At 41.5% G+C, this 15,686-nt stretch overlaps 2 protein-coding genes across 2 annotated transcripts; both read right to left on the reverse strand.

Annotated features, from left to right (window-relative positions):
* Positions 1-2,400: 2,400 nt before the first annotated feature.
* Positions 2,401-9,838, reverse strand: LOC143858457 (uncharacterized). Its single transcript, XM_077369109.1, has 4 exons — positions 9,674-9,838; positions 7,869-8,101; positions 7,280-7,640; positions 2,401-2,478 (listed from the first exon to the last, which is right to left on the reverse strand). The coding sequence occupies exons 1-4, from the start codon at positions 9,836-9,838 to the stop codon at positions 2,401-2,403; spliced, it is 837 nt and encodes a 278-aa protein (XP_077225224.1).
* Positions 9,694-13,192, reverse strand: LOC143858458 (uncharacterized). The gene is made up of 2 exons (XM_077369110.1): positions 10,070-13,192; positions 9,694-9,945 (listed from the first exon to the last, which is right to left on the reverse strand). Exons 1-2 carry the CDS (start codon positions 13,190-13,192, stop codon positions 9,937-9,939), a joined length of 3,132 nt encoding a protein of 1,043 aa, XP_077225225.1. The 3' UTR covers positions 9,694-9,936.
* Positions 13,193-15,686: the final 2,494 nt, after the last annotated feature.

Consider the following 15,686-nt stretch of genomic DNA (forward strand, 5'->3'; position numbering starts at 1 on the left):
TATCTCAGGATTTCCGTGGACAGTGAACCTCGGAGCCAACAACATACTATAGCTTAGGTATTGAAATTGTCAAAGATCGGTTGTAATTGGGATACGATTATAGATGCACTGGCCATTTTTCCAGGAAAATCTAAAGATCCTAAAATTTCTGTTTCGATGGATTAAGGAATTAATATGAGACCGAATTTTAAGGTTCCTTAGGAGCTTTGTAAAGATTTTTAATTAATTTCGAATTTTCAATGAATTTTATCAATTTTAAGCATATGAGTGATTTTACAAGTGAAATTATTGCAAACGAATTCGAAATGAGTTGAAACTTTTACAGCAGCAAGATATGATGAAATGTAGCTTACTGAAAGACTTTTACAGATTTTTACATTAAGCTCATTTTTAATTTTGATTTAACAATTAATTGACCAGATTGCAAAAATAACACAGAAACTACTAGAGATAGAAATCTAAATTCCATGAAATTTCTACAGTAGTAAGATATACGTAAATGTAGCATGCTGTTCGGTTTCCATGAATTTAGAAAACTATTTACTATCAGTTTCAGATTTTTCAATTTTCAGACCAGATTATGAATTAACACTACATCCCATATGAAACAAGATCAAAATCACTTGAAAAATTTACAGAAGCAAGAAGTATGGAATGTAAGACTACTGTAAATATTTTGAGAATTTTATCTGTGATTTGATGTCAGTAATAATTCTCCCGAAATCTGATAATTTTCAAAGAAATCATAAAATAATATACCAAACCAATTCCAAATATTCTTAAAACTTCATGGTAGAATTTATCAGCATTATATTATTTTCCCACAAAATTTCATTAAGTTTGGAATTCGTTTAGCATATATTTTATTTTTCTTTGTCGAAAAGATATTTTTGAAGAGTTTTCTATTTTTAAAACACAATTTTCGAGAAAATTAAGACTCGGGAAAACGTCCTCCAACCTTGTTCTGATGTGATGAACACAAAAAAAATTTAAAATTCCAAAAAATAGATCATCCTGAGATGGCTATTTTTTCGAATTTCGTAATTACTCGACCCACATTTTAAATAAAATTCTACTCTTCACTCAAATTCTAGAAAACCTTTGATCTACTGTCCGATCCGATCCGATAGTCATTTTACTCTATTCAAGTAGAACATCGTATTAAATTTTGGGACGAAACGGAATTGAAACACTCATGCAGATCATGATTTTAAGCACACACATTTAATATTCAATTAAATTCAATTAATTGCTAAAACACCATGCAAAATTCATAAAAAATACTGAATGATCTTGGAAAAATCTGAGAATCGTGTACATACCTGTAATCGAGATCCTCGCCGCATCCAAATGCCGAAAATTCTGAAAATCACACCAACGGGCAATCCGCTCGCCCTCTTTCTTCCTTTTCTTTCTCTCTTTTTGTTTTTTCTGTTTTTTTTTTTTTTTTTACTGTGGGGAGATGGAATGCGAGAGATGTGGAGAGGGTAACTGAGAGAGTGAGGGAGTGAGAGATGAGAGACAGAGATGAACAAAACGATAGGGAGTGTGAGGGTAAGAGAGAGAGAGAGATAAAGAGAGGAAAAAAAACAGAGTGAAGAGAAAAAAAAAAATACGTGGAAGATGATGTTCTGTTTTTTTTGCTTTTTTTTATTTTTTTATTTTTTTATATGGGCTGCTGTTAAGAGGAGGTTGGAGGAGATGAGAGTGAGAATGGAACGCAAAGAGAAACAAGGAGAGTTTGAGAGACACGGAGAGTGTGGGCAGCGAGAGGATGACAAAGAGAAAAAAAGAACACAGATGCTCTGTTTTTTTTAAAACATACCTTGAGCTCAAAGATAGAGGGATGAGAGGGAGAGAACGAAACAGAGAATGAGAGAGGTGGGAGGGATATAGAGAGAGTGGGAGAGTGAGAAAGATAGGATGGCAGCACGATGGATTGAGACGGAATGAGGGATCGGGATTAATGAGGGGGAGAAAGAGAGAGAGGGAGAGAGAGAGAGAGAGAGAGAGAGAGAGAGAGAGAGAGAGAGAGAGAGAGAGAGTCTTCCCACCCTCTGTTTCTTTTTTTCCTTTTTTTATCACCCTCGTCCCTTGCCGTTGGGGAGAGGATATCGGAGAGATCAATATGGGCTGTGGGGAGTCCCGGGAGATACAGAGGGTGATGAGGAGTTGAGGGAGAAGAGTTAGAGGGATGGAGAGAGGGTAAGAGAGTGGGGTAGGCTGCTGTTTGGGTGAGATCTCGGTATGGGCTGTAGAGAGATCCCGCGATCGCGAGAGGGAAAGGCTCCCCCTTTTCTCTGGTCGAAAAACAGCGAGAGCTCAAGAGAGTGAAGGGGATTGGGCCCATGCAGGAGTGAGCCCGAGCCACCTCTCCTCGAGGGGCAGAGAAACAGAGATCTACAGAGAGCGATGAGGGAGATCCCAAAAACCCGACAGAGAGCCGTTCCCTCCCTTCTTTCCCTCAGAACTGCTATTCTTGAGAACCAAAAACAAAAACAAAACAAAAAAAACGAGCTTTCTCCTCCTCTCCCCGACAAGAGCTTTTTCTCAAAAAAAAAAAAAAAAAAACAAAAAAAGACAGAGCTACCATCCTCGAGCCACTCTCCATGTTTTTTTTTTTTATTATTATTATATTTTTTTTTTTTCTTAACTGCCATCATTCTTAATTCCCAAGCATATTTTTCTAATTCTCGTGGGAACCATGCCCAATATAGAGCAAGAAACGTGAGAATTCTTTTGTTTTTATACTTGGGTCCACTAATGTTACCATATCTTCATTTTTCATAAATTAAGAGAGGCCCACACAGTTTCTTTGACAACATAAAAACAAAACAACACCCACATGGGTCCCGCCTATAGTAATCCATTGCAAATCAATTGGATCATTCGGAAGAGCGATAGGCTTATTTCTAAATGAATTCTTATGGTCAGACCCCCTTAAATTATTGGCATTGGATGATCCGAATCGCTCGTTTGATGGGCGACAATTGATGATCTGGATCGCTCCCTTGATGGATATCTTTATGCATTAGATCGAGGTAGGCTTGAAAATTCATTTTTCATTAAGCAATATGCGGGCCCCCCTGTTGATCCAAATTACCAATGCTCAAGGTGGGCCCACCAAACGGTTCCTAATTTCAATAAATGTTCAATGCAGGCCCACCGAATGATTCCAAATTCTCCCCTGGCTTGGATTTTTCTGCATAACCATTCTCACCACTTAGCGAAAAGAAAAATACGGAACATTGCGGAAATGATCGGAAAGATCGAGAAAGCATAAGGGACGGACACGGGAGCGGAAAACACTGAAAAAGAGATAGCGAGACACTAACTTCTTTGTTGATTAAAAGCGGAGCAAAATGGGGTGTCTACAGATGCCCCTCTTTGTCAGAGTGTGCTTGTCACACGAATGGCAAAGCCGATAAGACAACGCATTTTGGTCGACCTGGGTTTAAAAGATTAAATTTTGGATTTTTGGTTTTGAAAAAGGTTTACACAAAAGCAAATTGGCGAAACAGCTTCTCACCGGACTCTAACTCTGCAAATGTACTTGTGAGATAGTCCCTCACCGACTCTTAACTCGGTGCTCGCATCAAAGATTGAAGATTTTGATTGATAAATTAAACCAGGAACCACTCGACTAATTATCAAGAGCTAAAACGGATAAAGAACATTTGAGAAGACTCAAACTTTCAATACCGGAATACAAGACGGGTAGAGAATATTTGAGAAGACTCAAATTTTCAATACCGAATTTCAAAACGGGTAAAGAATGTTTGAGAAGACTCAAACTTTCAATACCGGAGATGATGATGATACATCGAGTTTTTATCCTGGAATCGAGAGCCAGATCATTCAAAACGGGTAAAGAATGTTTGAGAAGACTCAAAGTTTCAATACCGGATTACAAGACGGATAGAGAATATTCGAGAAGACTCAAATTTTCAATACCGGAGAGGATGATGATACATCGAGTTTTTATCCTGGAATCGAGAGCCAGATCATTCAAAACGGGTAAAGAATGTTTGAGAAGACTCAAAGTTTCAATACCGGATTACAAGACGGGTAGAGAATATTTGAGAAGATTCAAATTTTCAATACCGGATTACAAGACGGGTAGAGAATATTTGAGAAGACTCAAATTTTCAATACCGGATTTCAAAACGGGTAAAGAATGTTTGAGAAGGTTCAAAGTTTCAATACCGGATTACAAGACGGGTAGAGAATATTTGAGAAGACTCAAATTTTCAATACCGGATTTCAAAACGGGTAAGGAATGTTTGAGAAGACTCAAACTTTCAATACCGGATTACCAGACGGGTAGAGAATATTTGAGAAGACTCAAATTTTCAATACCGGATTACAAGACGGGTAAGGAATGTTTGAGAAGACTCAAACTTTCAATACCGGATTACAAGACGGGTAGAGAATATTTGAGAAGACTCAAATTTTCAATACCGGATTACAAGACGGGTAAAGAATGTTTGAGAAGACTCAAACTTTCAATACCGGATTTCAAAACGGGTAAAGAATATTTGAGAAGACCCAAACTTTCAATACCGGAGAGGATGGATGATATCTCAAGCTTTTTATTCTGAAAATGACGGTCAGGTCGCTCCTAACATGACCTCCTAGAGGTCAGAGAGGAGGAAAGATAGTTAAAACATAGCATAGCTGGAATAGATCTGGAAATCATAACCTTTACCACAGGATATAACCCAAAGGCACTTGATAAAATCTCGCGGGGATTGGCCCCTTTAAACAAATAAACCAAAACTCAGCCTATATTTTGAAAAATGCAAAACTCAATTTTAAATTCCAACGAGGATTGGATTTTTCTGAAGAAACTGATCAAGGAGCCTAGCTCGAAAAGGGATGTTTGAGCTTCTCTTATCTTTATTTGACAAGAATAGCCATCTCAACTCTAAAGTTTTGTTCGACGTCTTTTATGACTTGGGAAACCAAGTCATAAAAGATGCCCCTAGTATGATTTTATTTCCATTACAAGATTCATAAGGGAGCCAAACGCAAGGGTTCAACTTAAAGGCTTTCATTTCAAAGAAATGCTTGAGGTTACAAAGCTTTTACAAATATAGGAAAATGGGTTCTGCTCTAAGCATTCTTCCTCCTGCACTTCGTGATAACATTACGAATAAACTTGAAAAGTTGCCCCCTCTGAACTCTGCTCTGTTCGGCTCTGTCCGCAGGAGATGCAACTTCTTGCTTTTAAAGCTTATCACCCCAGCCTCAAGAGAAGTAAAGGCTAAACTTGACCTTAAAGACCTGACTTTGACCTGACAATGAAAGATTTTGACACACGATAAAGAAGACTGTGATAAATGACAGACGAAAACTTTGACAAATGCACAACATAGACTCTAAAAGAGACTGAATCTGCTTCTTAATTTGATAAATGTTTAAGGTGGTAACAGTCTACCGCTCTTAGGATCTTTTGAATACCGCATCTAAAAGTGTTTCATTCCTCTTTTCGGTATTTCAGTCATGGTTATTACCTCCTTTGGATTACTTAGCTTTAACCACTTTAACTTGAAGAAGTATCGAAAGAAATTATGCTGGCGCTTACTCAGACTCTGAAGTAATGCCCAAAACGGAAGCACAATCGGCTTTCAAAAGCCATCCTCTGTGAAATCACTGCCATACCGAATTGCCCCTTCTAGGGTTTCGATTCAGCGGACAGCACGCCTTAATTTTTGCCTGGACTGTCTACCCTTGCAGCTTTTTCCATCCAGCAGGCTCAGCACCCTGATTTTTGCCTAAGCCGCCCTTTCGGGTTTTCAACTTAGCGGGTGAATGACCCTAACTTTTGCCTAGAACGCCCTTGCGGGTTTTCAGTCTAGCGGGTCCAAGACTCCATCATTTTTCTTTTCTTTTTTTTTCTTTTTTTTTTTTACAAACCTGGGCCAATAACACCAGAAGGACTTTTAGGTAGGCTCGGGTTCAAACAGGATAACATTTGGTAAGTTTTGAGCAATTAGACCGAATCTGGATTCTCCAGACTGCCTACGTATCCCCAAAGAAAATGGGAATCAGGTCCCGCGTAGTTCGAGATTAATATCTTTTATGACGAAAGTCATAAAAGATGCCCCTGGTTTAAGTTTGATAAAGAGATTTTTCTTTTGGCTCAAAGGAGTTTAGCAAAAAGGGGTTTTCATTTTTGAAATCTGGGCTATTGGCTTAACAGGCTCAAGTCGTCCAAAGATGGCCTTCCAGTGTTTTAGGCGTAATATTTCTTTAACTGATCCAGGTTTGTAGGTTCTGTTAATTTTTCTCCATTTTCATTGAGGAGTCTTACGGCTTTTCCCGGCAGGACTTCATCGACAATATAAGGACCAGACCAATTTGGACGAAACTTCCCTCTTGGATCAAATACCGGTGCCCTATAGGACTTCAAGACAAGATCCCCTGGTTTCAAATCTCGGACACGAACCTTCTTATTGAACGCCCTTTCAATCCGCCTTTGATACCCCTGGATATGGTACAGAGCTCGTAACCTCTTCTCATCTATCATCTGCAGTTCTTGATGTCTGGCCTTCGCCCATTCAGATTCTGGCAAGCTTGCCTCTATCATCACTCTTAGAGATGAGATTCTGAGTTCAACAGGCAAAACTGCTTCCATTCCATACACTAAAGAATACGGAGTGACACCTGTAGAAGATCTTATCGACGTCCTGTAAGCCCACAAAGCATAAGGAAGCTTGTTTGACCAGTCTTTATAAGTTTCTGTCATCTTGCTGATGATTACCTTGATGTTCTTATTTGCTGCTTCAACGGCTCCATTCGTCTGCGGCCTATAAGGAGACGACTTGTGATGCTTTATTTTAAACTCTTCACACAAGTGCGCTACTTCCTTCTTGAAGTGAGAACCATTATCTGAGATTAACTCATGAGGTACTCCATATCTGCAAATAATGTTGGCACGGATGAACTTTGCAACTGTATTCGAAGTAATGGAAGCATACGAAGCGGCTTCAATCCATTTCGTAAAGTAATCAATTGCGACCAGAATGTATTCATGCCCGCTTGAAGACTTCGGATGAACCTTCCCAATTATGTCAATTCCCCATACTGAAAACGGCCATGGAGAAGTCATAGAGTGCAACTCCGAAGGAGGTACATGAATAAGATTTGCATAGACTTGACACTTATGGCATTTCTTCACAAATGCGAAGCAGTCTGCTTCCATTGTGGGCCAATAGAATCCAAGTCTCAAAATCTTTCTTGACAACATTTTCCCATTCATATGAGGTCCACAAACTCCCTCATGGGTCTGCTCGATAAGCTCAACTGCTTTGTCTTCATCAACACACAAAAGCTGGATTCCGTCAAAGGATCTGCGATATAACTGATCACCACAAATAACAAAATTGGCAGCTAATTTCTGAAGGGTTCTTCGCTCTTTTCCAGAAGCCTCAGGTGGATGCCCTTCACCAGATATGAGATTCCCGATGTCTGTATACCAGGGCTTTCCATCTGGGCACCTGGCAGCTATTTCGATAACGTTCACATGCGCTGGCTCCCATTGCAATCGCACTGTAAGCGGTTGGACCTCCATTGTTGCTGAAATGTCTAACATAGAAGCCAGTGTAGCCAAAGCATCAGCAAAATGATTCTTTGTTCTGTACAAGTGAGTGAACGTAATGCTCCTGAACTTCTGGACCAAAGATTCGAGATATGCATTATACGGGATCAATTTATCTTCCCGAGTCTTCCATTTTCCATTAGTCTGGCAAATGATCAAAATGGAATCTCCAAACACATCAATGTCTTGAATCTGCAAAGCTAAGGCTGCCTCCAGTCCGGCAATACAAGCTTCATACTCGGCCATGTTGTTGGTGCACTCAAACTGCAACTTGATAGATATAGGAATATACTCCTTCTGAGGGGATACGAGTACTGCTCCTATTCCCTGACCCTGGTTATTGACTGCACCATCAAAATACATTGTCCATCTGGTATTTGGAGTATCTTCTTCAACATCCATAATCTCTTCATCGGGAAATTCAACCTTTAGGAATGCATTCTCTTCCACAGGGGAATCAGCTAACTGTTCTGCAATGACCCGCCCTTTAACAGACTTCTGAGTGACATAAGTAATGTCGAACTCAGATAACAATAACAGCCACCTTGCGGTTCTTCCAGTAAGAGCAGGCTTCTCAAACAGATACTTCAACGGATCCATTCGTGAAAGCAGAAGTACTTTACTTGATAACAAGTAATGCCGGAGCCTCTGAGTTGCCCAAACTAATGCTAGACAGGTCTTCTCCAAGATTGTATATTTCACTTCGTATTCTAGCATCTTCTTGCTGATGTAGTATACTGGCCTTTCCTTCTTTGACCCTGAATCTTGCTGAGCAAGCATACAACCCATCGCCGTATCTGTGATGGACAAATACAACAATAATGGCTGACCCAGGATGACTGGGGATAAAACAGGAGGTAAGGATAAACACTGCTTAATCTTTTCAAAAGCCACCTGGCACTCTTCGGTCCATTTCTTCGATGAATTCTTCTTCAGAAGCTTGAAAATAGGCTCACAGGTCATGGTCAGGTGAGCTATAAACCGTCTCAGATACTGAACTTTCCCGAGAAAACCTCGGATCTGCTTTTCGGTCTTCGGCGGTTCCATCTCCTGAATCGCTTTGATTTTCTGAGGATCTACTTCGATTCCCCTTTCACTCACCATGAATCCAAGTAGCTTTCCTGAAGTAACCCCGAATACACACTTGCTGGGGTTTAGACGAAGCTGATACTTTCTGATTCTTTCAAAGAATTTTCTTAAAGCGACAGTATGCTCTGGTCGAGTCTTTCCCTTGACGATCATATCATCTACATAGACCTCGACTTCTTTGTGGATCATATCATGAAGAAGAGTAGTTGCAGCTCTCTGATAAGTAGCACCTGCATTCTTCAACCCAAAAGGCATTACTCTGTAACAGTAAGTTCCCCACTGAGTAGTAAACGCTGTCTTGATCATATCTTCTGGCGCCATCTTAATCTGATTATATCCTGAAAACCCATCCATAAAAGATAACAGAGCATGACCAGCTGTATTGTCCACCAGAAGATCAATGTTCGGAAGCGGAAAATCGTCCTTCGGGCTTGCTTTGTTGAGGTCCCTGAAGTCCACACACATCCTGACCTTTCCGTCCTTTTTGGGCACCGGTACTATATTCGCTAGCCATTCTGGATATTCAACAACTTGAATGAATTTTACTTCCAATAGCTTTTTAACTTCATCATGAACTTTTAACTCCCATTCTGTTTTAAGTTTTCGAAGTTTTTGCTTCTTTGGCTTTGCGCCAGGGATTAGAGGCAATCGATGCTGGACAATGTCTTCGCTCAATCCCGGCATGTCATCATAAGACCAAGCAAAAACCTCCTTGAACTGCTTAAGTAAAGTGATTAATTCCTCACGCTCTTCGGGAGATAAAGTTTTGCCAATTCGTATTTCCCGAATTAAGGTTTCGTCACCAATATTTACAGTTTCAATTTCCTCTTCGAGCGGTCTTGCTCGGCGACTCTCCTCTTGTTGAATCATATGTTTGATTTCAAGGGGAGTTTCGTCGGCATCCTCATCAGAGAAGGAATCTTGATTATCATTATTAATATTATCAGTTTTAAGAGCACATTCAGTACTTGAAATGGAAACAGGAGAAACAGAAACAGGAATGTATGTAAAAGAGTCTTTCATTTCATTCATAGAATTGGTTACATCAAGAATGGAATAGCCCACAGCAGGCATTGCATTGGACTTTAACGATGTATTCAAAGACTCAACAGACAACTCAACATTGAACTCAACCAACGCTGGCATATGTGCAGTTGAAGAAATAAACTCATCATCTAAAGTACTCTTGGACTCGACCTTATTAGAAAGAGACTTGTCACCGACTCCGGAACCAGATCCAACTTCTACGGTACCTGCATCAAAAGAATCGTTAGAATAAACAAACTCAATATCAGACTGGGAAGTAGACGTATACTTAGAGACTACTGACTCTTTTGAGGAAACGGGACTATACTGAAAGACTACTCGAGGTAAAACCTGGGAGGTCCAGTTGGTCAAGGGTCCCTCGGCTGGGGTGATTAACTCTGCGGGGTTCAGAATGAATGCATCTCTGCCTACAACTGCCACCTCTGACGCTTCGGTCTCACCGCCAACCACTGGATATTCAATCTGAAACATGACATTCAGACAGCTCGGCTCTAAAACATCGGCCCAATCAGTTTCCGATGCTTCCTCAGTAATCCGAACACTCATTGGCGCTTCTGATAACTCCAGGTTAAAGAATATTTCGAAACCCGGAAACCTCTGCCCTGTCACATCATCGGTCCATGGCTCAGCAAACCCGCAAAATGGAAAATCTGCCCCCTCTTTTCTGAAAATGCCGTTTCTGACCAGACTGATTGATCCCATAGGCAATTCTAGTCCCCGGCGGCGGCACTCGGCCCATTTCAGCATGTATCTTTTCATTTCCTTGACCTCCTGCTCGGTCGGCTCATATCCCAGGCCAAAGAGACCATTGAAAGTTCTGATCACAGGCCACTCAGTAGGGCCTTGATGATATTTGCCCAGCCCTGCGCCCGGAATATAACCTTGTTTACGGATCATCCTGACTACATTCGAGTTGGTGCTAGTCAAGAAGAAAACTTCCTCGCCCATGGCTTCTTTCATGGATATGACCGACACCTCCAGTGAAAAACCTGTCAAGCTGACATCGGCTTCCTTCCCAACTACTAGCTCTTGTGAAATCTGCCCAATCTCTAAGTCCGGGTCACCCTTTACAGTCACTACCCTGCCGTTATGAACAAACTTCAACTTTTGATGAAGGGTAGAAGGGATAACTCCGACCTTATGCAGCCAAGGTCGACCCAATAACAGCAAGAAAGAAGCCTTAATGTCCAATACTTGAAATTCGATGTCGAAGTCTTCTCCTCCAATCTGGATTTCAGTGGCCAGGGTTCCGATGACATCTCGCCGGGTGCCATCATACGCTAATATACCCTGCTCAGAAGGAATGAAATCCCCGGGCCCGAAGCCCAAAGTTGCTGCAGTACTTAGAGGACAAATATTCAGAGCGGACCCATTGTCGACTAGCACTTCGGGTACCCTTTTCTTGTTGCAGATCGCAGTAATTTTGAGTGAACGGGCATGGTCACTCCCTTCAGGAGGTAAATCATCGTCCGTGAAAGATATTACCTTGGAAGTCCTAGTTACCGCGACTAGGCTTACTAACTCATCGGGAGTGATCTCAGTTGACACCTGAGCAGCATTCAACTCCTTGAGTACAACCTTCCTGTGCTTAGACGAAGACATAAGTAGGCCCCAAATGGAAACGTTTGCTTGGGTCTTCTTCAGCTGCTTCAACAGATTATCTTCTTCCTCATCTGCACTCGGCCTACTCTGCCCCTGATTCTCAGCTGCTCTTACTGCTTCTACAGGGTTTTCTGCTCTCAATTCCGCGGGCTTGAACACACGGCCACCCCTGGTAACATGACGAAGCTCGTCACACTGATCTTCTAACAGAAGCAAATCATCTGCATCCATTCTCAGAACATACGGAGTTTCAATTACCTCCTCTTCTTCAAAATCACCCATCCTTAGAACATAAGGCGTTTCCTTTTCTGCCTCGACATCTTCACATCGAAGGACATATGGAGAGGACGCCTCTGCCAAGCTGGTGCTCCCCCTCCAGAGGGCATAAGACCTTTCCCTTTCCATCTCCTCGATCTCTTCAGGATCAAATCTTAGAATATAAGGTTCATCAGGAGTGATTGCGCAAATGAGAATGGATGGATCAAGAACCGGCTCCTCGACAAAAATGGCATTCGCTACAGGAGGAGGAATTGCACGATGATTGGGAAGGGGATTCCGCGTTACATTGGGCCTTTCCACCTCAAGCTTTCCGTTCTCTAACATAGTCTGGAGCGCATGCTTTAAGGCCAGACATCTTTCAGTGAGGTGACCCGAATTTCTGTGGTATTCACAGTACTGGTCTGCTCTCCAATATGGGGGTAACGGGTTAGGTACTGGCCTAATATCAGGTAGTCTGATTTTCTTATCCCTTATCAATTTTTTCAGAATCAGAGGTAAAGGGTATGGTAAGGGATCAAAGTGCCTCTGAGGTTTCTGCTCTACCGGGGCTGGCGCTGGTCTCGCCACCTCTGTTACAGTCCGGGCCGCTGGGCGAACATGGTTTACGTGGTCAACTTCTTTCTGTGCGACCACGGGTCTCTTTCCTTCCTTGATGTCTGATGGAAGTCTGGCCCTCAGACCCTTAGCTATTGCATCCTCAGTCCTCGTCCCAGTCTTAATCAGATGGTCAAAATCGGTGTAATGCTGAGGGGACATAAAATGAAAATACTGCGGCGACAAACCCTTGATCACCAACTTGATCTGATCTTCTTCTGATAGCCTCTCGCTCAGCTGGGCAGACTTTCGACGCCAACGACGGATGAAAAAGGTAAAGGTCTCCAGAGGACCTTGCTTTAACTGTTTGAGATCCCTCTTGGTAACCTCTATCCCTTCTTCCATAGAAAACTGCTCTACAAATTTGTTGGAGATGCTTTGTAAGGTCTGCACCTCTTCAAGTTTACGACGCAGAAACCACTTCTTCGCCACCCCAGTAAGAGACATTGGAAAGACCCTGGCCATTTGCTCAGGAGATAGCCCACACTGCTGCGACATCTCAATAAACCACCTCATATGATTCCGGGGACATCCAGTCCCATCATATTTGTCATAATCGGGGGTTTTGAATTTAGGGGGCAAGGTGACTCCCGGAGACATTATCAGCTCAGATATATCGAACTGCTTTGGGCCTTGATGCTTCAAGCTTTCCATTTCTTTTGTCAGCTTCTCCAATTGATCAGCTACCTGTTTTTCCTTATTATACTGGGCCACATTTGGAATGCAATATTCTGCAGCGTACTGCCCTTCTTCTAGGTCGACGTCTACTGGTGAAATGAAAGGGTGGTTCAAATTTGCAGGGCTCGGATTTGCCGGTATACCGGGAGGGGGTTGAACCGCAGGCGCTCTAGAAGTAGAGACCTTTTCATTAGACTGGGCTTTCATTTGGGCCATCTCCTCTTTCATAAAGGCCATATCCCGGGTAAGATTCACCATCATCTCTTGAATTTTAGTTAGCGCATCATTGGGTTCAGCCATTTGGACAGACTCTAGGGATTCAGATGATTCAGATAAAGAGGATGCAGATTGTTCAGGTAAGGTTAACGGTTCAAATTGACGAATGAGTCTAGACGTGGTTGACTGTCTAGACCATGCAGGTTGACTGACACCTGAGGGAGCGATGTTTGCTCGATTTTAGAATCCTGTATTGGAAATTAACATACTAAATTAAAACGATAAGCACTGAGATAAAGTATTCTGTACCAAATAAGATAAGAGAAAGACATAAATGCTATTCCATTGATCAATAGTCAAAATGTAGTTACAATCAAAACATTAGTCTTTGTTAACAATTGGATGAAAGTAACCATTTACAATGAAATTTGAAGAAATTAAAATGACAATTTCATGAAAAGGGATCTTCAAAGCTCTTTGATCCGAGCTCTCTTGTTTGCAGGCTCCTCCAGTATTTCTCCCTTCCGAAGTTTAGATGCGAAAGCAGATCTCCTCTCCGCGATTTTGTCTCTCCAAGCAGCTACTATGGATGCAATGAGATCAGGAGTAAGGTTTTCACAGCTAGGTGGTGTGATAACCTTAGGAGTACAAGAGTGTGCGGTAATCTGACAAGGGAAGCACAAAGGTGCATAGAAAGATGATTTCTCTAAACCCATAAGATAAACAAATGAGTATGGGTAGGTGCTGGTGATAATTTGTGGACATGATTGACTCACCCAATGAAATTGGTTTTCCCTTACATTCTGCAGCCAATAGCGCCATTCATTAAGCTGAGATTGCTTAACCTTTGTCTTCCAAGAATGAAAACTCTTAAGAGTGTACTCAATGTTGTTTTGTGGCTGAAGGATAGTGAGTTTCTCACATAGCCACACATATAACAGCTTAGCACATCCGAAAAAATTATCCTGCACCTTTTTACTAGCAATGAGGTCTAAGCCATAAAAGGTTTCGGCTAGCATTGTAGGGACAGGATTTCTCCCCTCATTTATCTGATCTACTATCGCCAACAAAGTGAAAGGGGCGGCACTAGAGTCTCTGCGAAGGACATGGCGTGCAAAGACAACAAAGACTAACGCATTACGTCGACACTCCTGAAAACGGGAGTCAGTAGGATCGACGTTTTTGGAAAACAACTCAATGAGGGTCTGAAATTGCACATTTCTCTCTGTTAAGCAATGCAGAGTTTTCACAACCTTATTTTCGAATAATCTGCGAAAGAGATCATGAGGAGAGTCTATGCTCGAAGGTCGGATCCAAAGTCCCTCAGGAGGAAGCTCTAGCAAGGCACACCAATCTTCAAATACAGGACAAAGTTCAAAAGATCCAAATCGAAAGACATGGAAGACAGGGTCCCAAAATCCAGCAGCTGCTTGAAGAAACTTCCAATTTATACCACGGCTATTCAGATGGGTAAAAGAACTGATGAAACGCTCGGCCACACTCCTTTCTTCACATCTCAACGGAAAAGATTTAACAGTCTCAGCTATCCACTTGTCTAACAAATTATTCGCCATGATCAGACCTAAAATTCAGATAGGACAAAGATCAGGAGAGAATGGGGATAACTTTGCATAGACAAATGACCAGGGTAATCTGAAAATCAATTTCATTAAAAAGATGAACTCTGTGATAATGAATTTTTCATCAAAGATGAGAGGTAGCCAATAGATCAGAAAAATAAACCACGGCCATAAGATGACAGAAGTAGGTCATAAACCGGATCTAAATCTGGTGATGAATACCAATAACTGTACGATCAAGAGGATCAATCATGCTAGACCATGGTCATAAGGACAACGAACGAGCTATCGGCCAGATCTCAAGACAAAACAGGTAAGGATCTAATCCTACTGAGCAATGTATATATGGGAATCAAGACAAAGTAGACTGACTCCCAAGGATAGCAATCATGCTCAACATGTGTTGCGAAAAATTCGGCAGCACAACGGCTATACAAGGAAGTCAAGGTAAGGCAAACTCATGGTTTTCCTAATTCTAAGAAATAGCGGTTATGCTCAAAATGTTCTGGACCAAATCCGACAGCATAACGACGCTAAACAAGGAAGTAAGGTAGGGTAAACTCATGGATTTCCTAACTCAAAGAGATAGCGATCATGCTCAAAATATTCTGGATAAAATCCGGCAGCATAACGGCTAGACAAAGGATTCCCACAACTCAACTAAAGGTATATGAACAACGGTGGTAGGATAAATTCGGAATATGGTTACCAGAGAAAGGTGACCAAATGAAGGACCGACCAAAGGTGAGAGCATATATGACTACGGGTCAAATCCTATAATCAACAGATCAAAGGACAAAACCAGGTCAAGGATATGGCAAGCAAAAGCCATTGACTAGATCTAAATCCGAATAACGAATGGATATAACCAATTGAAATGAATAAGGAACTCTAACTTAAGAGGAGAACCCTAATATACATAATCAGTATATATAGGCATATATACATACACACAAATCCTAACCAGGGGCACCAGCCCTAATTCTAATCTAGCGGAG

This window comes from Tasmannia lanceolata, unplaced genomic scaffold, assembly GCF_043159265.1.
Source record: "Tasmannia lanceolata isolate RefF3 unplaced genomic scaffold, GAP_Taslan_0.1 ptg000026l, whole genome shotgun sequence".
Lineage (NCBI taxonomy): Eukaryota > Viridiplantae > Streptophyta > Magnoliopsida > Canellales > Winteraceae > Tasmannia > Tasmannia lanceolata.

Coding starts and splice junctions, on each gene's coding strand:
- LOC143858457 (XM_077369109.1), bottom strand. CDS start 9,838: ATGCCAGCGTTGGTTGAGTTCAATGTTGAGTTGTCTGTTGAGTCTTTG. Junction 8,102..9,673: donor TTCCTGTTTCTGTTTCTCCT/GTTTCCATTTCA, acceptor TATGTCACTCAG/AAGTCTGTTAAAGGGCGGGT. Junction 7,641..7,868: donor CCTATATCTATCAAGTTGCA/GTTTGAGTGCAC, acceptor TCACTTGTACAG/AACAAAGAATCATTTTGCTG.
- LOC143858458 (XM_077369110.1), bottom strand. CDS start 13,192: ATGGCTGAACCCAATGATGCGCTAACTAAAATTCAAGAGATGATGGTG.